Source organism: Epinephelus lanceolatus, chromosome 15 (assembly GCF_041903045.1).
Source record: "Epinephelus lanceolatus isolate andai-2023 chromosome 15, ASM4190304v1, whole genome shotgun sequence".
In the NCBI taxonomy this organism is placed as follows: Eukaryota; Metazoa; Chordata; class Actinopteri; order Perciformes; family Serranidae; genus Epinephelus; species Epinephelus lanceolatus.
The window spans coordinates 34036218-34063837 of NC_135748.1; the positions used below are offsets into that span (position 1 = coordinate 34036218).

At 40.2% G+C, this 27620-nt stretch overlaps 1 protein-coding gene across 2 annotated transcripts; it reads right to left on the minus strand.

The window, feature by feature from the left end:
• Positions 1-817: 817 nt before the first annotated feature.
• On the minus strand, positions 818-27615 carry smc6 (structural maintenance of chromosomes 6). Of its 2 annotated transcripts, XM_033643588.2 has the most exons (27): positions 27495-27615; positions 24014-24168; positions 23814-23925; positions 21679-21784; positions 21442-21578; positions 20296-20357; positions 19943-20023; positions 19712-19813; positions 17394-17513; positions 17060-17155; positions 16699-16845; positions 16529-16617; positions 14670-14840; positions 14373-14551; positions 13734-13935; positions 13523-13637; positions 13270-13430; positions 10314-10449; positions 10021-10101; positions 9755-9925; positions 9420-9557; positions 9071-9216; positions 5393-5518; positions 5193-5298; positions 4650-4802; positions 4451-4548; positions 818-3805 (listed from the first exon to the last, which is right to left on the minus strand). In XM_033643588.2, the coding sequence occupies exons 2-27, from the start codon at positions 24152-24154 to the stop codon at positions 3718-3720; spliced, it is 3264 nt and encodes a 1087-aa protein (XP_033499479.1). In that variant the 5' UTR covers positions 24155-24168; positions 27495-27615; the 3' UTR covers positions 818-3717. The 2 variants fall into 2 exon arrangements, 1 of the variants encoding a protein (XP_033499479.1); XR_004502582.2 differs by lacking the exons at positions 818-3805; positions 4451-4548 and having other exon boundaries at positions 4662-4802; positions 5397-5518.
• Between the last annotated feature and the right edge of the window lie 5 nt (positions 27616-27620).

Genomic DNA, 27620 nt, shown 5'->3' on the forward strand with positions numbered 1-27620 from the left:
GTAAATCAGTGAATACATTTCTATGACTGTCACAGCCCTCACAAAATGACTGTCATGACTTTCGCTGTCAGGATTTGATACATTTGGTACGATAACATTTGAAAAGTCTAGAAGGGGTGCAAGATTAAATAATATCTCCATCTAAGTTAGCAGAGCGCTAAACCGTAAGTAGCTAAATTGGCCAGCAGACATTGCTAGTGTGCTTGCTCTATGGGCCAAATGATGCAGAAGCAGTGTCGACGATCCGGGAAATTTCTTACCACGGAAATAGAGCTTTTTTGGGTTTCATAGGGATGAACAGGGTCCCGCATTCATCACTGTATCCAGACTACAGAAGTCACAAGCACAAGCCTCTCGCCCATGAACAGATGCACGCTTCCTTCTGTGCAGTGATACAGTTACTGGGTGTAGTTCGGTAGAGAGAAAATAGTTCCTACATGAAACTGCTCACAATAAGGTCTGTGGATTATCTTGAGTAACCAGGTCATGATTTCGGGAAAGAGACACTGTTGTTGAGTTTTTCAAATTTATTTTTTTGGTGCTTTGAGCAACACAAGCTGAGTGCCATCTAGTTCCATTATATTGGAGAGAAGGCAGACATTTCTATGGCCGATATCTCCAACACTCTGCAACTCACACCAAAACTATCTAGACTGATAAACAGTGCTACGGATAAGAGGAACAATATGTATTTTTAATTTTAGGGTTAACTGTCCCTTTAAGACTGTGTTTACTGTGTGTGTTGATGTGGATGAATGGAGTGAACATGTGAATGCTGAGCCCTGTATGTATCAAAATTATGACCCGTACAAAAGTGTCCAGATAATCCAATATTTATTGTAACGGTTGTTATGATTCTTCCAGGCAGGTACAGTTAACTATGCTAGATGAGAGTTTTTAAGAACTGGAGAGAAGTGGACAGCAACAGCGTATATGTTTATGAAACAGATATGATGACCTTCAAACCATGATAGGAGCAAAATGTTGTGAAAATATTAACACTGACAGGTTGAGTAGAGTTCTGGTTCACACAGTGAAAACCTTTCTCTCTGGTACCAGACTCTTGAGGTAAAACTAAACTACAATAGCAAACTCTATTAAAACATTTCCAGGGTAACATTTTAAAAGCATGTAAACTCAGTATCAACTACATCAGTCAAAATATAATAGTTAATTAATTACATATAATATTAACATAGTCATGTATTTGCTGTATTAATACAACCTTCAAATTAAGAGAAAAAAATAACTCTCTGTGATCCAAACATATACTCATAATATTAGAGACAGTATATCATAATAATGTATAAGTTAGGTGCCAGACATCTTACCTGCTGAGCACAAACAATTTATAATACTAGAATCTTAAACTTGGTACAGTGCATGACTATTAACACACAAACATCTCTATTCATCTGTGTTAATCACCACCACTAGTTCAAACTGAGAACTAACAAGTTTGTTTAATAAACCGGTAAAGATAGGTTTTCTTTTTTGAAGAATGCTGTGGTGGAAATCAGACCAGTGACCTCCCAGTTATAGTAATATCCTCCTGACCAACAGGACACCATGCTGCAGGTCATTACGCCAGCAGAGGCTACTAATGAGATAAATAAAACCTGGAGCAGGGTGGGGGTTTCAAGCAAAACTACACCTACTTTCAAGGTGCACGGCGAAGGGAGAGAAGTCGAAACTCTGGCAGCATAAAGAAAAGAACAATGTTGCTGAAGTTTCGACCCCTATAAATACAACCTGATACAATACAATCAGAAAAAAAATCATTGAGATTGACTAAATGTTTACGATATTCAGAATACGAACAACTAATTAACTTTGTTTTAGTACCACCTTGGTCAAGGTTCCATGTGAACTGAACCAATACAACAAGGTGGGGTTAAAACTCTGCAGACCACTGACTGGTCAGAGAGAACCGTCAACTGTGCATCGAGGAACATCCTGTACAAACCCGCCATTTTCCAAGTTTTCACATTAGGTCCTTTTCAGCCCTCTAAGTGGACTCAGAGCAGTGACTCAGCATTTTTTGCGCATATGTGAACACTCCAACAGAACTCAGACCCCTCTGACGAAAACCATACTCAGACCACCTTGGGAGTCAGTCTTGAGTGATTACTCTCACTGCCAGAGGGGGGAGACAAAAGTTCCACACTCCAGTTAAAGAAAAAAAAAATACTTAAAAGTTCCACAGTATCGCTTCGACAATCAGCTGAGAATCCTGCCTAAATTGAGGGGGTTCTGCCTGCAGGGAAAACAAATGATCAATATACCAAATGTGAGTTGAGTTGAGTGGTACCTACAGTGGAAATGAGGTTTAATATCAAGAGTCTGGCTAGCGGCCCCTAAAGGCTCTTTACACCCAAACACACTCACCCATCCCTCTCCTCTCTCTCTCAATCGAGGCAGACCGCTGCTAACCTACAGCCTGGTTCTGTTAGAGCTTTCTGCCTCCTAAAAGGAAGATGTTCCTTGCCGCTATCGCCACACGCTCGCTCACAAGGGAATTTTTGAGTCTTCGTAAATTAAATTGAAGTGCTTAGTGCTAGACCTGCCCTAGACTGCCCTGGACTGTTTCAAACTTGACCAACATAAACCATCTAAATGGGTCCAAGTGTGTTTACCATTGGAGTATTTTGTTGCTGTAGCTGACAGGAAGTAAGCAGGGACCAAAGCTTTTGCCGTAGCAACAAAATGGCAATGAAATGGTCTATCTGAGTGTCTTGAGAGAACTTCTGTTATGATTTGGCGCTATATAAATAAAACCAACTTGACCTGACACACCAAAAAAGTTTAACCTGGCAAACTAATCAACATCCTCAAAGGCCCCGACACACCGGTCGGCTGTTGGTCAATGTTGAGACATAAGTGAGCGTCTGTTACCCTAGTTTGTGCAGTGTCCTGCACCTTTGGCTCTCTTCAACCCTGCTAGGATTTTTTTCCAGCTGATTCAGCACGTTAAATTATCGTCAGAGTTGGTGGGGCCTGTCAATGAATGAAATCACTGTGATTGGCAGTTCAGCTCAGCGCAAAAGAGGAGAAACGGAAGTGAGGAAAGTAAACAAATTGCAAAAGCCAAGAGGGCATGAGATCGAAACAAACTCTTTAAAAGGGGTAAGATTTTTTTTTTTTAGCCACTGAGCTCTTTAGCACAAATGGTTTGTCATTGTTTGTTTTTCTAAGCAAGGGCACAGGTTAACATCAGGTTGTTTTGCTAATGTGCTAACTGGCTAACTACTGTCTTAAACCCGTCCTGTCGGTCTTCTTGCTTCCGTTTTTCAGTGACAGACTACCTCCACCTGCTGGTATGGAGAGTTACTTCCTCTCACGCAGACGCAAAATGTACATGCTAGTTAGCAGTTAGTTGAAGGCTTAGTGGTGTGTTCAAGTGCAACTTTTTGGCCCAGACACAGGCGTTGTGAGGCAACGCAACAGTCTGCTTTTGTTGCCACTAGTTCTTTGATGTCGACTTGGTGTATCTGGGCCTTAAGAGAATCCTTTAGATTAAAAACACATTTAACACACAAACAACACCATCTACTGTAATAACACAAATGTTAGCTCCACTACACATCCATGACTTCATCCCAGAAAACAAACAAATGTGAAATGACATTTGTAACTCTCAAACACAAACACTAATACTGAAAAATAAACAGTGAGTGTGCACATAAACATTCCTTATGTCTGTCACTGGAGCGCAGTTCAAACATCTTCATCCACCGTTTCATTACGAACTCTTTCTGGATCCTGAAGCTGGTGGATTTTGATGAGGCTGGTTTTAGGCAGATTTCTGAAAGACACAAACCAATGGTGGGATCACTGACACAGTGAATGAAGTAATAATAATAATAATCATAATAATAAAGAGGGACAACAGGAAATTTCAAAGTGTTCAGAGAGATTTGGCAGCTGCAGCGTGCACTGTGGTAATTAAAACATTATTATTTAAATAGTTTAATAAGTATTTAAATAATGCAATTAAATCTATTTGTAAAGGACTAATAACAAATTCTTAAATTATATATTCTCTATAATTTTGTAATAATTTATAAATATGTTTTAATATTTACTAAGATATAAGTAAAAATGTTTTTGATTTTATGTTTTAGGTATTTTCACAAAAAAATACAAAAATGCATTAAAATACATTATTTAAAGAAAGAAAAATGAAATAGAAACTGATTAGAGTAACACTGAGTTGGTATTGTCTTTCTTTTCTAGTTATATTTACATACTAAATAAAACAATTGCAAATGATACACTAAAAAAATAAGAATTAGCCAAAATTAGACAATATCTATAATTGATCTAATGGCACTGTTTAGCCTCCATACATGACACAAAGATGTAAAAGTGAATGTAATGTCAAATGTAAAGGTTTGGGCTCTGGTAAAGGCAGCTTGTCAACAGAGACAAACATCAAAAAGAGCGCCACCTGGTAGTGAGGGGAGTGATGAAGATAAACTGTCGGAGGTGCTGCCGCTCTGACAGCTCCAGGAGGAGATCCAGAGAGATTCTGCGATTGTGCATATCCTAAAGAAAATGAAAGGTTAATCAAAGTGAGTGAAAGCCAAACATACATCTTTTTATACAAATTACGTGTGTGTATGTTTCTGATATTTCTGTGTGCTCACCATGTAGACGTCGAACTCATCGAGGCACCTGAAGGGTGATTCGGTGATCTCCCACAGGGAGAGCATGAAGCAAACAGTGGAGAATGAGCGCTCGCCACCGGACAGCGACCGCATGTCACTCCCACCGTCATCCTCCCTGCCCGGTGGCTTCACCTTCGTGTGTGCCAGAACAGGTTTGTGGATTACATGAATTCAACGTTATTGGTTTTTTTTGTTTTTTTTTTGATAAGTTAAAAGGTAGAGCATGTCGCAGGTTCCAGTTTTTTGACCAAGATGTTTTTATAAGTTGATGGGAGACAGAGGACCAGGGGTGTTGCCAGTACATGGTCACCACCCCATCTTATTCAAAATTAACTGTGTTTAGGTCATTAAACTGCGTCTTTTTTTTCCCCTCAGTGACATGTCACTTTATAACTTTGATTTGCAGTTAAAATACTCACTGACTATTTCCACTGTAAGACAAAACACAATATATGCCGTAAAACAAACACACAAACAAATCATCTCAGTAATTTACAATATAAATAAATAAATTAGACTTACAGAGATTGAGAGTGTCTCATTGTTGTGATCAAAAATCATAGAGCCACAGCAGTTCATCTTTATCAGAAAGTTATTAAAGTACAACTTGCATCTGACAGAGAGGGACCTGTAGGAAGAAGAATAAAGAAAGACTCAGACAAAAGCAGGAGCAGTGAGACACTATAATCATGTGTATCTGGATTGTGCAGGCCGTTATTTACCTACGCATTATTTTGTATCTGTTCTGCCTGTCTGACATGATGTTATCGAGTCGATCGATGAACCTCCGCAGATCTCTCACTTGGTTGGTTTTCTCTTTGTAGAGAGAGAGGGCCTCGGCGTACTCCCTAATGAGGGCAGAAAATGACATAGCCTAAATTTTTCTGATTCGAGCCTTCAGTGTGTGGATGTGTAAAACGAGGGCAGAGGATGATTTAGTGATGGCCAACGGGCAGATCGGATTGATGTGTAAAGTTGGAGAAACCGTCAGTGGTGAAAGAAATCTGTGAAAGACACACAGAAGCTAGAAGGCACCTCTACATCTTTATTTGGCTAAAAAAACATTATTTGGGACATATTGGCAGATATGGAATATTATAAATATGTTTTCTTTAATGTGTAATCACCTGAGAATAAGAATAATTTTGCTTTCTTTACCTTAGAATAAACTGTTAATCTCTACATAGGGACCGAGTTCTCGTCCACAGAGTCCACCATGATGCACCGCCATGTTTCTACAGTAGCCCAGAATGGACAAACTAAATAGCGGCTCTAAAAAGGGCCATTTGTGTTTTCGCCATTTTGCGTCGCCCACCATAGTTAGACGTCTGTCAGTGCTAAGCAGCTTTGAAAAAACCACAGATATTTTTTTTAATTTTTTTTTACACACACCTGTTTTATTCAGTGTTTTCACTGGCTTTAATCACCAGGTTTTTTTAAATTTGTTTAGGAGAGGAAGCGAAGTGTGATTTTTGTTTTGTCTTGCCCTGACAATTTTTTGTTTTTGTATTTATCCCTTTTTTCTAGATATATTATTTTCACTGTCAATTTTAATGTGTTTATTTATTCAAAATTAATTTCATTATTTTGATTGTTTTTTGGCGGATTGGGACTAGTGCCGAACCCCTCTTGTACAGATCTCTTTTACTTTGTTCATATAGTTTTTGTTAGTCAAGACTGAATGTCTCATCTGACATCTAGAACTGTCATGTAAGGCCTTAACAAAAATCAATAAAAATTTGAATTTAGGAAAAAAAAGGAGAGGAAGTGACCTCTGTGGATGATTAGGCTCTGTGTAAAACCTCCTGCACATCTGGATCAGAAAGTAAGTGAGCACACATTAGTATTCGCTTGTCAAGTGGCCTGTCTACAATGTCCAATACAACATAGAAAAAGCACTGATTTGTACCATGACACTGCTTTATTCTGTGTTTTTACCTGTTTTAATCACCTGGTCTGTTTGTTATGGAGAGGAAGAAACCTCTGTGGATAATTCGGCTCCTGGTAAACTTCCCTGTGTAACAAACACTGAGGAAATTCTAATCAGGGGACGTTTCAGCTGGTTGCAATTTGCAATCTTCACCACTAGGTGCCACTAAAGTCCCTAAAATCGTACACACAGTTCCTTTAAGATGGATAGTTGGTATAGGTTAGCTGATTTGAAAAGGTCACGTACGCTGTGGTCAAATGACTCAGCCCCTTTGCTGTTAAAGTAAAACTTCCACACTGTAAAAACACTGCATTACAAGTAAAAGTCATGCATTAAAATGTTACGCAAGTACACACGTATTATCAGCAAAATTTACTCTAAGTATAAAAAGTAAAAGTATCCAATGCTATGGAGGCAATGGAGAAAAACAAATCCTGATGATCCATTTTCTAAGTCCGACATAAACTGTTTTCTCTCCAGCATTTACAAATTCATAGCACATGAAAAACAAAAGTTTTGCCAGGATAATTAACTTATGTGTTTGTTGTCGTAATACTCATTCCAGCCACAAGAGGCTAGTGCATCACTACTCCATGTTGTGAAGAGGACTAAAACCATTCAGTTTTAATTTCTTTATGCACTCTGAACATATATATATATACATATATATATATATATATATACATATATACTGGTATATATATTGTGTGTTAGCAAGTTACGTAACTTTACTGTCATGTCATCCCCCCTCTCTCTCCCGCTTTCACGCTTATCTGTCATTGCCATTAAAGGCAAAATGACCAAAAAAAAATCTTTCAGCTGCACTGAATCCAATCAGCAGCAGGGTGATCATGTGTTGAGTGGAGACTCCGTATATGGTTCTGTGGACATGTCCACAACCCAAGAACACCCCATATCATGCAAACAACCAGACACATCGCATCACATACACCCCACAACAGACAATTAAATCCACTATATCTCTCTACTTCAAGGGGAAGCTGAGGGAAGGCAGTGCAAGTACCTTGTGTTTAGAGTGAATGAAGAAACCAACCTGGAGGAACACATGAATGCTTTCAGTCCTCTTTGAAGGGTTGATGCACTTCAGCCTCTTGTGGCCAAAGAACGTATTACAACAACAAACACTAAAGTAAAATGATCCTGATCAAAAAACAAAATCACCGCTGAAACTTTGTTTTGGATTTTTTCTTAAGGAACTCAGACAGATGATTGTGGCAAAACCCATTTAACAAATCAAATCATTCAGCGCTGGAGAGAAAATTCCTTAGATTAGACAGTTTTGTTTTCTCACTTGCCTCTCAGGGCTTCTGTACAATGCAGAAAAATGCCCAATGTAATAGTTATATATTAATGTGTAATAGAGCTTAGATTCTCTGCCCGAGCCCGAGCCCGGCCCAACCCAGCCCGCGGGCCCAAGCCGGGTCGGGCCGGGACCCCCCACCCTTCTGACGGGCCCAGGCCGGGCCCGGTCAGATATGAGAGAGAGAGAGAGAGAGAGAGAGAGAGAGAGAGAGAGAGTCAGAGATGAGAGAGAGAGAGAAATGGCTACAGGTTGGGGGTTGCAATTCACACATACAGAAAGGGGGGGGGGGTAGAGATAAGTGGGAGGCCTCCAAAAAATATGCCCTATTCATTCAGTGTTTACCCAACACGCTCAATACATGGACATGCAATGACAAATTGTCATTAACTTATTAGGTTATAAAAAACAATGAAAATATGGACTTACCCATGTTTAAAATGACGGGAACAGACGAGTGGAGTCGATGTTTAACCGGCGCGGAGAGCGCAGGAGAAATGCGCTGCCTGTGTGGACAGTCAAGCGCCTGCGAGTACACTCGCAGGACTTCCACGGCACTAACGCGCTCGGTGTGTCCTTAGCGTTAATTATAACAGCCAACTTATTGAAAAATGTCGGGTTTAAATCAGGCTTGGGCCGTTAATTACAGTTAATTGGACGGGCCAGGCCGGTCCCGGACATAACGTGCACGGGCTCGGGCCGGGTCGGGCTGAATTTTTTGGGCCCAATCTAAGCTCTAATGTGTAAGCAACATTTACTGATAATTTTAACCACTGTATAAACTGCTGGGTAGTTTAATCAATAACAATACAGTTTGTATAAAATAAAATGCAGCACAGTAAGAAGGACTTACATATTTTCTGAAATTTGGTAGGGGTGAAAAATAAAATGTCTGCTAAAATAGCATAAAATGTAAATGCTTCAGTAATTTACAAATACATTAAATTTGTACAACAACATAGTAGCTGAGTAAAAATATTTAGTTGGGTTACATTCAACCACCAATGTACATGCATCTTGTGTATACACTGACTCTGATGTTTCATATGCAGTCAGCCAAATCAGTTCTGCCTCCAGAGCAGCTCTCTCTGGGAAATATTTCGTACCAAATCTAAAATAATTCTGTACTCACAAGTAGTGATTTCTTACCTGATCACCTGCTCTTGCTCGCCATGGTTGCTCTCGTACACCTTGATCTTCCTCTGCAGCCGAGTGATTTCAGTATCGATGCTCTTAGCACTGCTGGACACCTGCTGCCGCTCTGGACTGATTTCTGTAGCTTTGGCCACGTATTCCTGTCATCACATGTGAGATCTGATGTCAGTCTGACAACTCTGAATCACTCTGGAGGCAGTAAATCATCTTTATGGTTGAGTTTATGAACTCCTAGCTGATCTGTGTAGCAATTCTGTAGTTAGGAAAGCCTCCAATATGTGCATGAGGTAAATATAACAGCTAGATGTGATCTGGAGAACAAATGAAGTGCAGCTCTCTTTACCTGTAACTCTTTTTCTGTTACAGCGAGGTCCCTTTTCATAGCTTGGATGTTTTCTTCATGAGCCTTCAGTTTGTTTTCTAAAATCTTAATGTTTCGTTCATGTCTGGCGCGCTCCGCCTCCAGCTTCAGCTGCTCATCCTGCGGGTCAACAAACAACAGACATCAATTTCACCATCACTACTTCTCGAGGACATGCTTACATCCTATGATAAAAGGCTTGACATTCAAACAATCCTCATGTGACAGGAGTAACGAGCCTAACACAGCAGCATCTTTTGGTTTCTGAAACTATTTTTAGCCTCTAAACAAAGTGATACAACAAAGCTGCGCTGCACCTTTAACGGCTCGGTGTCTTCGGAGAGCTGATCAATGCGTTCTCTAAAAGAGGAGTACTTAGACTCTATGTCCTCTGCTGATTTCCGATGCTTGTCGAGCTCTGTCTTTGCCTCATGAACTGTCTGCTTTTCTGCTTCGATCTTCTGTTGGTTCTCTTGGGCAACTTCTTCCTGCAAGATGCATTCAATAACATCAGATTTACATAATCTGTGATAGGATTTAAGTCTGTTTAAAAAGGGAGTACAAATAAAAACTAAATAATCACCAAGGAGCTTATGTCGTCAATCTGCTCCTCGCCAGCAGTCTCTAGCTCAGTTATTGCTGCCTTGACTTGATTCACAGAGGCCTGCATTGAAGACAGAAAAGAAAACTGAACATATTTCCAATTTAACCTTCTAAAAATCAAGATTAATTCCACACAAAGAGCTTTAAAAATAAGCAGAAAAAAAGCAAGAGGAGGAGGAATACAAATGAAAGTGCAAACAAGGAGAACAGAAGAATGTAAAGCAAGTTAAACCAGCTTCTGGTGCACATCTTGCAAGAGTATGCTTCACTGACCAGAGTCTTCTTCAGGGTCATGATGGTGCTGTTCAGCTTGCTCTCCATGCTCACGATGTCCTCAGTTACAGAGTTCACTTGGAGCTGAAACCTGGACAGCTGAGCCTGGAGATTCTCCAGGTCTGACTCCAACATACTGTGACAGGAAGGATTGATTTTTATCTCAAATCACAATGATTTTTATCTCAAACCACAACCCCACACAGGCATACTTTACCACAGTTGAGAAAACAGTCACAATACACCCCTTTTGAAAATTCATAAACCCGAGCAGAACATGTTCCCATCTGACATGAGAGTGAAGCTGCTGTATATTAAGAGAATATTTCACTTATTGTAAGCAGTAAATGATATTAATGCAGCATTGGGAAAGGGAAATGTAGTATATTGTACATCAATTGATGTCAATAACATCACACAGTGTTTCTTAATTTAAAGGGACAGTTCAACACAAATTCAAAAATACATATTATCAGTCTAGATTATTTAGGTGTGAGTTACAGAGTGTTGGAGATATTGGCCATAGAGATGTCTGCCTTCTCTCTAATATAATGGAACTAGATGGCACTCAGCTTGTGGTGCTCAAAGAGACAAAAAAATACATCTGAAAGACTGAAAAGCAATGTCTCCTTCCAGAAATCATGACATGGTGCATCTACTGCTGGCTCACCTAGCACCACTGAGCTAGCTAACAGCTCAGCCAAGGTGGATGCCGTTAATGTTTATATCTCACACTGTCACTTTGTACCGAACTACACCTGCCAACAGTATCACTGTGCAGCAGGAAGTGTGCATCTACTCATGGACACGAGGCTTGTGCTCATGACAGCACGAGATATAAACATTAATGGCGTCCTCCTCAGCTGAGCTGTAACATTTAGCTAGCTAATGGTGCTAAGTGAGCTAGCAGTAGATGCATACTTCCCTCTACGCAGTCATACGGTCGTGGCCATTCGTTTTTCGTTTCGAAATAACAAATTGAAACACGGAAAACCAACCATTATCCGTTTTTAGTTTTGAAATGACCAAATGAAAAAGGAAAAAACGATCCGTCTCCCGTTTTTTATTTGATAATAAAGAAAAGAAAAGAAAAACGGAAAACTAATCGTTATCCATTATCCGTTATCTGTTATCCGATTTAATTTGGGAATTTAAAAAAACCCTGTGGGAAACTCCTTTCTCTATTTTTTGTGCGTTTCTTCTCTGTGACCAAAAAGTTGCATTCATGTGGTCTATGAAATGTACATACAGAGCATGTACATTTCCTATAACTACTAGAATATTGCTTTATCTGACATGTTATGCTAATAAATAACTTTTGTAACTAATCTAGGTCACTCTACATGGACAGCAACTAACGGCATACCACATTACACATTACATGTCCGCAAAAAATGATATGCAATACGTGAATTAATAAAAAGTTTTATTACCATGGACCAAACGTTCTTTTCGACCGCCAGTTTTCTGTGAAAGTGACGTCAATTTCAGTCAAGTCGGCAACTCCTGTTCCAAAATTATCTCCGAGTTGTTTTTCCGACATGAGCAGGCATTCATGTGTATTTTCCCAGTCGGAAAGTCATTTTTCCGATTATTCCAACACCACATGAATGCAACTTACTGGTCACAGAGAAGAAACATAAAAAATAGAGAAAGGAGTTTCCCACAGGATTGTTTTAAATTCCCAAATTAAATCGGATAACGGATAATGGATAATGGATAACGATTCGTTTTCCATTTTTCTTTTCTTTATTATCAAATAAAAAACGGGAAACGGATCGTTCTTTCCTTTTTCGTTTGGTCATTTCAAAACAAAAAACGGATAATGGTTGGTTTTCCGTGTTTCAATTTGTTATTTCGAAACGAAAAATGAATGGCCGTGAAATACACGGACCCCCCTTGCTGGCATTGCCAGGAACTCCCCACCCTTGCTGTGATCAAAACTCTGCCAGATGACGCAAAATGCGTGTTTCTGCGTCATCAATGACGCGTTTCATTTAATCTGGCGGATTTAAGCTGGCGGAGGGTTGGAGAGCTGTGGGAGCTGCTGAACACACCCCACATCACGGTGACACAGACCTGGTTTAAAAAGTATCCCTTTAAAAGATACTTATATCATAATTAAGAAAATTAAAATTGGCTCCATTTTGACCCAAAATACACCTTTTGCCGTTGTGTTTTTTATGTCTGTGTCACTGATCCTTTTTCTTTATTTAATAATACTTACTGGCAGTGTGAAGGAAGGATCAGATCCTTCACTGCAGTAAAAGTACTAATACCACACTGTGATAATATTTCACTGCAAGTTAGTCATGCTTGTTTAAGGCTGTGCTCATTGTCAATCCTGTATATACTGTAAGTTTGTTCAGTCTGAAGCAATGCATCATATTCTATAAGAGCATCAAATGTTTGGAGCGTGGCCGTCCTGTGAGAACCACAGATCTAAAAAAAAGTTACGATGTTAGAAAAACAGCCCTGTTTTCAGCTTTGTGACGATGCATTTTCCAGCTGATAACAAGAGCATTTTTTTTTATTTAGCTTTAACATGTAGGATAATTTCCTCAACACGTTTATCAGAAAAGTTCAAAACTACCAAATCTTTAGATCCATGGTTTTGAAATACTGTAATCTTGAAAGTAACTAAAGGAGTCAGACAAATGTAGTGGAGTAAAAAGAGATACAGTGGAGTATAAGTATAACAATGCATAAAATGGACTCAAGTAAAGTAGTCTAAGGACAGCGCTGGAGTATATGCACTTTCTTACATTCCTACTAGTTTTGACAGGATGAAGTCTGTTAGTCAGAATCTGCTCTTTAAATCTAGGTCACTGCCAGCAGCTGGTTTTAACTTGTGCTTCAGGTTTACTTTTTTCTCCCCTAAATCCATCCTTAAATATGTTTTTTTTCTTGTTCTTTTCTTTTGTTTTTTGCACATAGACTCACATTAAACAGTTACCTTATTTCAGTCTCGAGATCCCCGCCGAGATATTTGGCCATGCTGAAGTCGGACGTGTAATAACGGTTCGGATACACCTGATCTCCCTCAGCAGTGAAGGCTTCGCGGCAGTTTTTAGGAGGCCGGCCCTGCTGCATGACCCTCCTCGCTTTGTCTTTCTCCTTTGATAAAACACAAAACGCAGGTCGCATCAGTCCTAAAGCAGCTCAGTGTGCAATAATCAGCATCAACATGCATTCAAAGACAAACTAACTTTGATTATCAGGATTGATTCGATCCCCCTCATGTCAATCAGGCAGTTGATGATGACCGGGCTCGTTGCTGTGATTATGTCCAGCACAGACGGGTATTCTGGATGATATGCTTTCCTATAAAACAGTTGAGAAGAAGAAAACAAAATGGGGTTTTAAAATGTGTCAGGAGAAAGTCAACACATCTGAAATCCTGCTGCTGCTGCTGCTGACCGTCCATGAATGTTGTAAACTTTGTCAGAGAAAGGACTGACGATGATCTGCGGCCTGTTGCCCTTTGGATAATAGCGACACATCAGCTCCTGGAGGACCGCCTCGTCCTTATAGTTGTCACAGCAGAAAGCCTTCATGAAGCTCCGCAGACAGCACTCCACGGCTACAGCCAACAAGGGATCCTTCAAACTGATGCACGCCCCTGAGAGCAAACACACACTGTCAACTACAGTATGTACAAGTCAACCGCTTCACTGCAAATGTATAAACCTAAAGTATTATCTTGTCTTATTATATGTACGGCCATTTTTAAAGGATCTCTGGACAGAATTCTGCTTTTACATATAAGATAGCAAATGATTAACATTTTGGGAAATTAATTTATTTCTTGACAGGAGTTAGATGAGACGATGAACTCTCAAATCAAAATGAGGTAGAAGCCAGTTAGTGTAGCTTAGCATAAGGACTGGGAACAGTATGAAACAGCCAGCCTGGCTCTGTGCTGCCCCTCTGATGTCGATCTTCTAATCTAACTCTCAGTAAGACAGCAAATAAGCATATTTTACAAAATGTCAAACTGTTCCTTTATGTACTTTATAATCTCTATAATGCAGGAAGAAAAACCTGAAAAACAGTCACCTATTGGACCAACGGGTCTCTTGAGAAAGCGTCCTGTGGCATGCGCTTCACCAATCGCACCCATCAGGTCGGGTACATGATCTCCAAACCGCTTCAGTTTGTTTGATCGACTGGCGAGGACCTGATTCTTCCTCCTCAGCTTGGACTCGTACAGACCTTGGATGTTTCTCTCCTCCAATCTGGTCAATACAAACACAGCTCAATAAGGACATTTCACTGGACTACAGATAACTCAGACTCACATACCACACCTCCTCGACAGCACATGAATGTAAAAACAAATATAGTTTCTTGTACCTGAGCTTGTCTCGTTCTTCCTTCCCTTTGAAAAGTGCCTGATGTTTGTTTTTGATCTCCTGATTCAGCTGTGTGCACTGTGTCTCCAGCTCTGCCAGCTGCTCTTTCAGACTGGATATCTTCCTCTGCTGTTCTGTATATTCTGTCTCTCCATCATTGTTCAGGCTTACACTAAAATACATGGAGAAAACAGTATCATTTCAAATGTATTTGTATGAAGATAAAGAATTTAGAGTTTTAAAAGGAGAACTCAAGTACTTTTCATTTTGGAACCTGTTGCCCCAGGTTTTTTTTTGTCTACATGACTTGTGGGAAAAACAACTTCTGAAATTGGTCCAGTATAAAGTGAGAGTGCTGCAGGTGGTCAAAGGTCAAGGAAATCATGACCTTGCTTCTGTCTCATTCTAATGAAAGTGATATCTTGAAAAGGCCGTAGGGGAATCACTGGGACCTTGTGTCAGTCACATTCTAATGAACACAATATCTCTGTACCGTACACATGCTGTGTTTTTGGCGCCCTCAGATTCATTGTCTTTAATGTTGATGTGTGGCAGTCGCGTTCAAAAGCTAGAGTGATGCTGTTGTGGCGTGCATGCATTCCCGAGCACCTATTTTTCAGGGCGCGACAGCTGCACCCTGAGGTCAACTTTTGGAATTCAGAAGCACGCAACCCATGTCGTGATGAGGAACAACCAATCACAGCCGATAGATATCTTTCCCTTCATCCGTACATACCATTGATTCATTCATTTTCCATAACCACTTATCCTGTTAGGGGTCATGGGGGGGGGGGGGGGGGGGGGCTGGAGCCTATCCCAGCTGACATTGGGTGAGAGGCAGGGTACACCCTGGACAGGTCACCAGACTATCACAGGGCTGACACATAGAGACAGACAACCATTCACACTCACATTCACACCTACAGACAATTTAGAGTCACCAGTTAACCTGCATGTCTTTGGACTGTGGGAGGAAGCTGGAGTACCCTGAGAAAACCCACGCTGACACAGGGAGAACATGCAAACTCCCCCACCCTGGGTTTGAGCCAGGAACCCTCTTGCTGTGAGGAGACAATGCTAACCACTGCACCACCGTGACCATTTTCCTGCAGGGCTGCCCAGATCTTTACATCTGTCTCACGGATGATAGGTCTACACACAAACAGCACCTTAAAGAAGATCAGCTTTGCACTCAGGATTTCGTGTAAATAGGCTACGATATCGTGCGTTTTGAGGCTGCTTAGTAACCTCAGATGCAACCTGCAGCTGGCACAGAAAAGGCACATGAGTGGCGCCCAGTGCCTGACCTCGCGTTTTCCAGGTGGTTAAAGACACAGCATGTGTACGGGCCTTTAAGAAGGCTTTGTGGAAATTTCCTCAAATTTTCCTCAACGACAAACTGATTAGAATTTTGTGGTCAAAGGTCAAGGTCACTCTAAAAACATAACTCAAGAATTCATGCACTTATAATGACAAAATTTCACACAGCTGTCCAACAGGATAAAACGACGAAGTAACAATTTCATGTCCAAACGGTTAAAGGTCAACTTCACTGTGACATCATGTTCTGCGAAAAAACTTTTTCTGTACATTATTCAATGTCATAACTCAGTAACAGAAGGAGAGACATTTAGTCAGATACTGCATTGGTGACACTAGTCTTGGGTGTCCATCTGCTTGTATAAATCAGCTGTGTTACACTGTCCCCTCATTTGCTGCAGTCAGCTGCAGCGCTCTCAATACTGGACCAATTTCAAAAACTGTTGTTCCTACGAATCTCGTAGACGCAAAAAAACATGAGAAAATAAGATTCAGGTTGAAAAGTGCTGGACTCCCTCTTCAACCTTTCGACTGCCCTACCTTGTTTTTGCCTTGTTGATTTTCTCCTGAAGAAGATTTTGCTCCTGCTCTGACTGTTTGAGTTTGTTCAGTGCCCGAAAGTAAACCAGCTGTGGGAAAGAGTGCCACTTTAACAGATGTAAATGGTGCACACTTGATATATTAGGTTATTATACTTCCCCAGTCAGTACCTCCTGTTCCTTGTGAGCTTTGCTGATGACCTTCATTTGCTCTTTAAACCTGCGACTGTCTTCTGATAGAGACTCTTGTTCCTTCCTGAGGCTGTCAGCTCTGCTTTTGATGCACTGAAGCTTCTTCTGTGCCTGCGTGACCTTAGTCTGTGTGAGCGATAACAAAAAAGGTGAATTTATCCTTAAAGACAAACATCTAAAAATCAATTACGTATGAGTTGGAAGTTGTTGTTTTGTCCACTTGAGAACATCTACTGTCAACATCTAATTACAGACAGTCTGTATGGTGGTTGAGCTTTGACGAAGGGCTTCATAATTAGATTCATATACATTCAGCTGAATAGGAACACTTCTGACTCACCTGACAGAGCTTAAGGTTGTCCTGGTGTTTGTAATTATTCGCCTCCTTTTCAATGTCCTCCTTTAACTGCTGTACAAGCTGCTCCTTCTCTCTGACCTGAGAGTGATTAAAAAAAAAACCAACAAAAAAAAAACAAAACACATCTATCTTATTGAAAATCACGAGCCTACAGAAAAGGCATTAGATTCTTTCACTTTCCTTTCATGTGCTTTCTCCTCTTTTCACACGTCCCACACACTCTTCACAATTTATAATAAATTATAGAAAAAGCAGCTATAATTCATATTTAATTTAAGTTTTTTATAAACTGTTTTATGCAGTGATGAACTCTTACCAAACACCATGCCATTGCTTTCTTCAGATTCTCCAAAACCACCTTCATCTCGCTGAAGGACGGCAAACTTTCATACCTCTCTTTCTTTTGCAGGAACTCTTGCTTCAGGTCCTTGAGCGACTGAACAAAAAAATGTCCAAGACTGTAAATTATTAGATTTTTCTTTTGGCAGGAATATACAGCACGTGTTTAGTTATTCATGGACAAACTTATCAGCAGCAAGTAAGAACATTTTATCTTGATAATACTCATTAAAAAGAAGTTATAAATTGCTTTATAGGCAGAAGAACAATACAATTTATAAAACAAGCAGGACTGAGCGTACAACCCATGACATAAAAAGGTATTATCAGTATCCAGATAATAGCACATGAACCACTTCAACTTCAAGGGATATTTTGGATTTTTTGAAGTGGAGTTGTATGAGGTACTTATCCATACTTGGTGTAATACCATAGATGGACGTAGCAACCATGACATCACCCACTGGTTTATGGACTCCCATTTTAAAGTCTTGAGTTTGGCATTTCAGCTGTAGCCATCTTGTTTTTTTGGAATCAGAAGTGTGTCTGCCATTACAGACTGCGATCCCAGAACATCATACAGATGCAGGTCCCAAGAGTCAGGACTGAGTTGGGGAAAAAGGCGTTTAAATTTTCTGCCCCCTCAAGCTGGAACGACTTGCAAAAGGATTTAGGACTGACTGAACTTATTGGCCTGGGGGAATTCAGATCAGTTTTGAAGGATCGAGAAAGGAGATCTTTCGGCTCTTGTGTTTGCCTTATGTAATCTGTAATTTGTACATTTTTATGCTGTTTGTATAATTCTATGTGGTGTTGTTTGTGCACTGCTTTCTTAGCCAGGTCGCTCTTGTAAAAGAGGTTTTTAAATCTCAATGAGTTTTACCTGGTTAAATAAAGGATAAATAAAAGAAGTGACCATATTTGGGTGAGAGGATGGCACTGTGAAGGAGCGAGGTGTGGATCTGACTGAAAAGCCAGACAGCCTGTCATTTAAAGCCTCCTGCCATTAATTATACATTTTTTTTGTAAACGTTTTTTGTACCAAGCTGTAAACATGTTTATTTCTGCTGTAAAGTTGGACATTTTAACACGAGGGCCTATGGGGATTCACTTGCTTCTGAAGCCAGCCTCAAGTGGCAAGTCAAAGAACTGCAGTTTTGGCACTTCCTTGTTGGCTTCATGTTTAAGTCTTGGAGGTTGAGGCTTGTGTATCACCTACAGTAGATGACGGCTGGCAATCCCCAGATTCGAGACGCACACAGAGGTACCGACAAACACATTCTCACTCTGACCTCGTTACATATTGACGTTTGGTCATGGACTTTCCACGTCCAGATACGATGTGAAAGGTACCCAGGGTGCATTGGTTGTTTACGTTCTGGGACACCGTGTCAAGTTCTGCCTGTTTCATGCATTGTCTTCTTTCAAAATCCACTTCACAGGAAATTTAACGTTTACATACAGTCTCTTTCAAAATAAAGGCACTACATCTGTAAAGCATTGCAAATTGACTTCAACAACAAACACACCTGGTTGGGTTTACGCAACACACATAGTTAGGTTTAGGGAAAAAGAACAGGGTTTGGCTTTAGAATTGTAGGGGACACGAACACCGCTCTCTCGGGTGAAAGTCGCCCTTGTTGGAGCCATCCACCACCCCTCCTGCCCGCCCCAGTCGGACTTTAACGTCTTAACTTTCGTGCTTGTCCTGCCGTGTTTCCCACTGATGCCGCTGGACGTTAGAGGGCGCCTTTTTTCGTTGGTTTCTGATGCCAGAAGTCACTGCTCAAGTGCGGGATTTCGACGACTTTGGAGTGAGACTGGGCTCTGCCAACACGAAAGCTAGGAAATGTACTGCTGTGGACGGGGGAAGCAACAAAATATATTTTAGCAATATTCTACACACAGCGTACACTTAAACTGGTTTTGATTTTTTTAGGGGGTTCAAATTTCGCTGCTGCCTCTATACACAGCAGTACATTACTTAGCTTCCATGGCTGTACTCCTGCCTGCTTCTCCAAGCTAGGGGTGTGCCAACTGTCATCTACTGTAGGTGATACAATGACTATGGATAAGTACCTCACACAAACCCACTACAAACAAAAACAACAACAACAACAAAAAAAATAGAACAATCCTCTGTGTTTAAATACAAATAAATACCATAACTGAACAAAAAATTACAATTTTTAAAATCTTCTCAAAATGTCCTGGCTGACCACATCAAGACTTCCCATCTGTGAATCACTGAACTGATGCTGAGAGACCTGATGTGATGAATCATAAATACAGTACCTCCTCTTGCCTCTCGACCTGCTGACGTGTCACTGTTTTAGTGTGCTTGATGTGGATGTAATCCCTCTTCATCTGTTCCAGCAGAGTCGCTTTCATGAAGAACTACAAAGGCAGAAAAGAGGCCAAAAATATTCATTCAAACATGAGAAAATATTAATATTATATCAGCCTCTCTAAATACAGATGTAATCTTATGAATCAACGCTCATAAATAACATGGTGGTGTGTTACCTTGTACTTGTCCGATTCACTTTTTGAATGCAGGAACTGTTTACTCATTTCTTGGTTGAGAATGGACACTGGGTTATCTAACTGGAAGACATGAAACACATGTGCTGCTGAGGCCTTCTGGTAACATTATGTTGCAGTAAGGACGGTGTTTTTATAACAATCAAAATCATTTCTGCATTTAAAAGGTCTGAAAATAGAATATACTGGAAGTTAAAGTTAAAATGTTTGCTTACAGTCACAATAAACATAATAGGAGAAAAGAATACAAAGAAGTATTGCAAAAGCCAAGATAAATATAAAATAAAATTTAAAATATGCAAACTGTAAAGAGCTGCACAGTACAGAGACAGTACCTGGATATTGAAGTGGTCCAAAATCGCGGTCAGCTCCTCCTTCTTGTTTGAGATAAGCTGTCCTGAAAAACAAGACAGAAGACAACAAATGTTTAGATTCTAGCCGTCCTGAAGGAGATGAAAATAGCTGCATTAAACTCAGTGGCACAACATGACTGCTGGAGGGCAGCAATTAACTGATTAAAAGATGTGATTTCTGCCACTAGGGGTCATCAGTTCATTCATTTTTTGTAACCACTTATCCTGTTAGGGGTCACAGGGGGGCTGGAGCCTATCCCAGCTGACATTGGGTGAGAGGCAGGGTTCACCCTGGACAGGTCACCAGACTATCACAGGGCTGACATAGAGACAGACAACCATTCACACTCACATTCACACCTACAGACAATTTAGAGTCACCAATTAACCTGCATGTCTTTGGACTGTGGGAGGAAGCTGGAGTACCCAGAGAAAACCCACGCTGACACGGGGAGAACATGCAAACTCTGCACAGAACGGCTCCCCCACCCTGGGTCCCAGCCAGGTAATCTCTAGCTGTGAGGCGACAATGCTAACCACTGCAACACCGTGCCACCTGCATAAGAACTTGCAAGTATGTTAGAGTATAGTGAGTGCCCCAAAATCACAGAATTAGCAAATTAAGTCATCAGCCCCCAAATAAGTATGTGACACTTTTAACACAGAAGCAGAAGGAAACTAAGCATTTTCTGTTCCTTCTGTTGTACATCATTAAAAGTGTCAGATACTTACCTACGGGTCCTGACGATTTCATTTGCTACAACCAGCATCGACCCAACAGAGATCATGTGGATGGTTAAACACACTTCATGCTGGCAAGAGAAGTTCCTTTTACATCTAAAAAATAACTCAGTGATATTTATATCCTATGAAAAACATCAGTCCATGTGTGAATGTAAATACATGTTACAGTTACATTCACACTGAGACAGATGGTACAAAACAGTGGAACAGTGCCAAACATACACATGTGAGTTTATAAAGGAAACTTCCTGACTGAGAGTAGAGAATGTTTACAGGTCGGAGGGATGAGGGTCTCGCTGAAGTGCTTTGTCTTCACTCCCAAGTGTGTCTGGTTTATCTGACATTTAAGGACATGGACATCATGTGTAACTCAGGAAAAATCACCTGATTTGCTCTTCAGTCTGCAGGTCCGACATCCATCACTGGAGATCCGGTGCTCGATGGCGATGCAGTCACCGTACACGTCCCTTTTATAAGCGTCTGGTCCTCTGTTTCTCAGCTTCACCGTTATATCTGCAGTACTGGAGAGCAGATTACACTGTCATGGTATTCTAGTAGTTACAGCATTTTCAAAACCACAATAAGGACACTCAGGTATCAACATGATGTTGCCTGACTTACTTTTCATTGGTCTTTACAAAATCCTTCAGAGACACTCCTCTGTTTGTGACGGTGGCCTTTCCACCGAGGCCTACGATCAGGGCAGTCAGGATTGCACTTTTTCCACCTGAGAATTAAATTGAAAGACAGCAAAGGCAAGGGATTAAATGACTGCACGGAGAGCAAACAGACAGTACTCACTCAAAGGCGGAACTACAGATATGCAAATACTTGTAAATACAAATGCATCAGGAGGAACATCTTTAACAAATACATTTTAGTCAGCTACGAGGTACATGATTTCTGTCCCTAAATGTTAAGATGCTTTTATTGACTTTTCAGTTATTTTCCCCACACAATGTATGCCAAATAGAAATAAAACAGTATAAAATTTTCATATCATGATATCAGAATTATCACGGTATCGTTAACATGTGCATAAAATGTCCACACACTGAATCATTTTGTTTCAAAGTTTCATAATGAAAACCATTAACATTGAAATGCTCGCTCGTGTGTTAATGTCACTGGAGTTGAGGGACAAGGGACCAGCGTTATCACTGGGTTCGCCTGCTGCCCGCCCACCCTCTAAAAAAGGAAACATAAAACAAGCCAGCACTGCATGCTGCACCTGCACGCCTGCATCAGGAAGACTGTTGACTCTTGTTTGGTCGATACTTTATTTTTGGAAATGCAAGAAAATAACCGTATTTTGGGAAACGGTATGTAAAGCGCTTTAGCACATTCTAGAATATGAGGTTCCTCACAGCTGTTTGGCGCTTTGTTTATGTAAATTTTCTGAAGAAAACGTTGTTGCTAGTGATAAAAATTTGATCATAATATTGCCAGTAGCAAGAAAGAAAGCTCTCACTAGGAACCAATGGCTAATTATTGTGGAAAAAATCTTTTTCAATGGGGAAATTGACACATATTGAGACGACAAGAAGCACAACCAGGAAGAAAATGGGGCATGGACTCTATATAAGACTCAAAAAGACAACACTGGACTGGAATAATCATCAATAGATACACTAATCCTTAAGGCTGTAAAAATGTGTATTTACCCAGCAGTTTTTGTTTTGTTAACTCATATTATTTTTCAGTTATTTTATTACTTCATTATGCTGTTGTAACTGACACGTCAATGTGTAATGAAAAATGAATTTAATAAAGATTTAAGTAAAACAGTTTGGTTGATGCTGTACGGTATTTTCCATGAGTCTTTCAAGGCACAGTAATTAATTTGATGATAATTCAAATTTGAAATGGTTACCTTTTTATCTCTTATGCATAAGCATCTTTAATTATCTAATGTCTATTAAAAACTTAAGCATATCTGTGGATATTATGATGAAAAAGATAGTTCTTTTTAAGGTAACTACTTCTCCATAAAAATAAAAATTCTATGAAAAAACAACAAACTGACTAAAAAAGTCTTATTCAGACACTGATTATTCTTTCTTAAGATTATGTTTTGGGCTTTTTGGACATTATTTGACAGGAGGGTGGTAGTATGAAATGGGGAGAGAGTGGGGATGACATGCAAGAAAGGGCTGTAGGTCAGAATCGAACCAACATCCACTGCAGCAAGGACGCAGCGTTTGTACGTGGGGAGCCTGTTCTATCATATGAATTACTCCGTGCCCCATAATAATTCTAATATTCCACTATAAGAAGACGACCCTAATTTGGTGGCATATGAGCTGAAATTAATTGTCAACTAATTGTTTAATGAAGTGACAAGCAAATGATGTAGTTACAGTATATTCTGGTCTGCAACTATTTTAATAAATTGGCTAATGATCGTAATTTTTAAAGCAAAACCCAAAACATAACCCAGCTTTTGTCTTATTGCTATTTTTGGGGGGCATTCTTGTGCCTTTATTAGATCATTTTAATGGAGAGATGACAGGAAACAAAGGAAATTGCAATTCGCATTTTCCTTGTTTTTATGACAATTTACTGACCAAACAATTAATTGACTCGATAATCGGTAGCTTAATTAATAATGATCCTGTCCTATGCTTTATTATCAAGTTGCTCTGGTTTAAAAGGAGTACATACTGTGGATCTGTAGCTCTGGCTGGGCTGTCGTGTTAAACACACAAACCAAAGAAACCAGCCGATCACACAACATTTAGAAATCCAGCTCTTACTTCCATTGTTGCCAACGATGAAATTCACATTGGGCCCAAACTGGAACGGACCGAGCAAATGGTGACACATGAAGTTCTTCAGAGTGATGCTCTCAATGAGGCCGATATCTCCCTGCAAATACACACAGAAAACAAACCTCAACCATTAATGACCTGGTGATAAGGAGAGATAAAGCGCTTCATGGGGGTAAATCACTCACTGTGGTGGACGGCGTGCAACCGCTGGAGGACGGTCTCTGGTGGTTCGTATCATCTGGAGCATCTTCAGTACCTGCAGCTGTCACTCTGCGGCTCTTCACAGCTGTCGCATCACTGATCGCTTTGCCTTTCCTCTTACTCATTGTGAAACAAGTCACTGAAAATAGAGTTAACAGGAAGACACATTAGATACTATTTCTTTACTATGAGACAGACTCAGACTCTTTAGACCACATTATCAGTTTAAAGCCAGGTTTAATAATATGTACATTTTTACAGTTTATTGTTCAGTTTGGAGAGCTGGAATTGATCACAGATTGCTTCCCCCTATAATTGAGTTGTGTGGTCTTGTAAGCAGTGGTGAAAACTGAGTATTTCCATTTTATACTACCTTATACTCCACTATATTTTAAAGGGAACTATTGTGCTTACACTGCACTACATTTGTTTGACAGCTATAGTTACAGTACAGAATCAGATTAATATCGTAAAACTAATAAACTAATTTGAATCCCAGCACCTTTGGTTCAGGGACGCCAATTTGTTTTCTTAGTTGGAACATCACAAATATCAACCTTCTTTTAAATCATACTTTACACACTTGCAGGTCCTGCCAGACGAAGGGCTGAGACATTAAATTCTGTTAATTGTATGTGTCAAGCATCAACCACCAGGGCTGAAAAATGAAGCCAACACAGAGGTGCCAAAAACTGCAGTTCTCTGAGGCTGGCTCCAGAAGAAACTTTGTGTTAATCCCCTGTGTTAAAACTTTACAGCAAAATTAACCATGTCTACAGACTGTAGTACTTTTATTTTTGGTACTTAAAGTATACTTTGATGTGAATACACTTTTACATTTACTTAAAAGGAGCTGTATACAACATTCAGAGCCTGAGCCAGGATTGTCTGCACTTGGCTCTCAGTATGGAGGTGGCTTAGCTGGGGGCTAGCTGCTAACAGTGCAAACACTCAGTAACTTTACATGACATTTGAGAAACACTTTTGCGAACATGCCGTCACTGTTGTCAGTGGTAACCGCCATTTGAGCCCAGCATAGACCAGCAGCATTTAGCTAGCCAATGGAATACACACACAGGCACTCACAGGGACTAAAGCCCACCAAACACTTTCAGTATGGTACCTTTGGAACCAACAGTAACCCTTCAGACATGGTACCTAGACCCTAGTGTTTCCACTGCAAACAGTCCTCTTAAATGTGGGCGGGGTTGTTGTCACTCACTGCTCCGTCCAGCACTCACTGTATTTCCTCCTTTATCAGTCTGCACCTCGTTTATCGTCCACAGAACGAGGCTGCACGCTGACATTTTCAGAACAAAATAAAACAGGCTGCAGTGAGAGTCTCTCTCCATGGGATATTTAAAAATAGCAGGTTTGTGCATTTAGTCCTTCTCAGGCAAGCTCAGGGGTTTAGTGTTGCTGTAACCCACAGGAACAACGAAGGATGCAGTTCACATAATATGGCTGAAATTAATACATATAAATGCTTGAAGATCTGTTCATTACTAAAAGTGTATGTCATATAAAAAGTAAAATAATGGTTAAAGTTGTCCCAGTGAAATTTAAGGTGTGCTGATGGATTCACGTCGTCAACTAGGGCTGCAGCTAACGATTATTTTCATTGTCGACTAACCTGTTGATTATTTCTTCGATTAGTCAACTAATCATTTTATCAAAAAATGTGTTAAAATGTTGAAAAATGTCGGTCTGTCTCTCCCAAACCCCAAAATTATGTCATCTAATGTCTTGTTTCGTACTCTCGCCAAAGATTTTTAGTTCACCATCATGGGAGAGTGTGTGAAGCTGCCAATATTTGTGCATAAGAAGCTGCAATAGGAGTATTTTGGGTACTTTTATAGTACTTTTCTATGAAAAGAAAAGTATGACTCAAACCGATTAGTCGACTACTAAAATAGTCACCGATTATTTTGATAGTCGATTAGTCATCGATTAGTCGACTAACCGTGGCAGCCCTATCGTCAGCTCCTGCATTGAGTAACATTACAAGTAAACATTCCACCTTAAAAGTTGCCGGCAGTCGGCCCAGTGAATTAAGTTATTATTTCTCAGACTCCGGCTGCTGTGAGAGGCAGCAAAACATCCTTTCATTTAATAGTTACAGTTTTCTAATAAACCTCTCCACAGTATGAACAGTGGTTACATGAGCCTCAAAACCAGACACAACTCAGCCCTGAGCAGAGTGACCGTCCTCTACTGACCAATCAGACTGCAGTGTTCACAGCTCCACCTTTTAGTACCAGATCTGTGTGCTAGGTACCCCAACAGAGGGGGGACCAAACATGGGGACGGAACCATTGGTACCATCCACAACTTTTCACAGTGAGAACGGAAAAAAGCATACTGAACTGAACTGAACTGAACTGAACTGCTCAGTGGAAATGGGGCGTAACATGCACTTGCAGCTGGATTGTCGACTACAACAAAAAACAGAGATGCTCAGATTACAACACACACAGAGGGAGCATGACTTATTTCTTTACTCAGGACATTACTCCACTTTATCTTTACATTATTGTTTGCTGCTGTATTAAGATTCTGAATGTCATATACAGAACCTTTAAGTAAGACTGAATGCACGACTTTTAGGGTACTTCTACACTGTGATATTGCTGCTTTTACATAAGTAAATCATCTGCATACTTCCTCTACCACAGGGTTTTAGTGTGTGACGTCTCATGTTTTGTGGAAACTGTGGAAATTGACAACATGAACTGAGGATTTCATGTCTGGCGATGGACATCAGACAATGCAGACTTCAAATAGCCACAATCTCACTTCTCATCAGCCATGAATCTTGTCCACCACTCCATGCTCCAAAACAGTCATTCAAGTTCCTCTTTTATGAAACTGAGTAATGTTTTGAAACTTATTTCTAGAGGTGTAAAATGTGACATCAGACCAGCTGCAGGGTAATATCTGATCATACTAAGTAGCTTATGAACAATGCAATTACAAAAACTGGTTTCAAAGAGTGAGCATGTGACAGAAAAAGAGATGTGAGCCCTTTGTCTTTAAGCCAGGAAGCAACAGGTTGAAACCAGCAGACCCCACTGCAGCAGATGTTCTGTCACACAGCTCCACAATTAAACATTTATTCCAGGTTTAATATTTTAAAATGTTTTCACACTGATTCATACTACAAATATAAAACGTGTAGAGCCTTAAAAAGATATTTCAAAATTTTTTGTATATGGATATAGATATGATTTTGCCCTGACTACTTAGTAATGAGATCTCTACTATTCAAAGTCCGCTCTGCTGCTGTGTTTTCCGACCACTCTGCAGCATTCAACTACTGGACTCAGTGACGACGTTTACACCAGACCACACAACAAAGCACAGACACCACACAGCAACAGGTGAATTTAAAACACCCCAAACTTCAGGGAACATTTAGCTTCTTTTGGATCACAAACAAATAAGACAAGCTTGTTAAGAACCTACCATGGTGCGATTGTGGGCAGCCTGCAGATATAACATGATGAGCCAGTACAGCGTTATTTTAGGACTTCCTGGTCGCAGTGTTTCATACTAAAGTGCAGCGCTGACAGTTGTGGGTGTGCTTCACTG

Coding starts and splice junctions, on each gene's coding strand:
- smc6 (XM_033643588.2), bottom strand. CDS start 24,154: ATGAGTAAGAGGAAAGGCAAAGCGATCAGTGATGCGACAGCTGTGAAG. Junction 4,803..5,192: donor ATGAGACACTCTCAATCTCT/GTAAGTCTAATT, acceptor GCACACACGAAG/GTGAAGCCACCGGGCAGGGA. Junction 3,806..4,450: donor ATCACTCCCCTCACTACCAG/GTGGCGCTCTTT, acceptor TGTGTCTTTCAG/AAATCTGCCTAAAACCAGCC.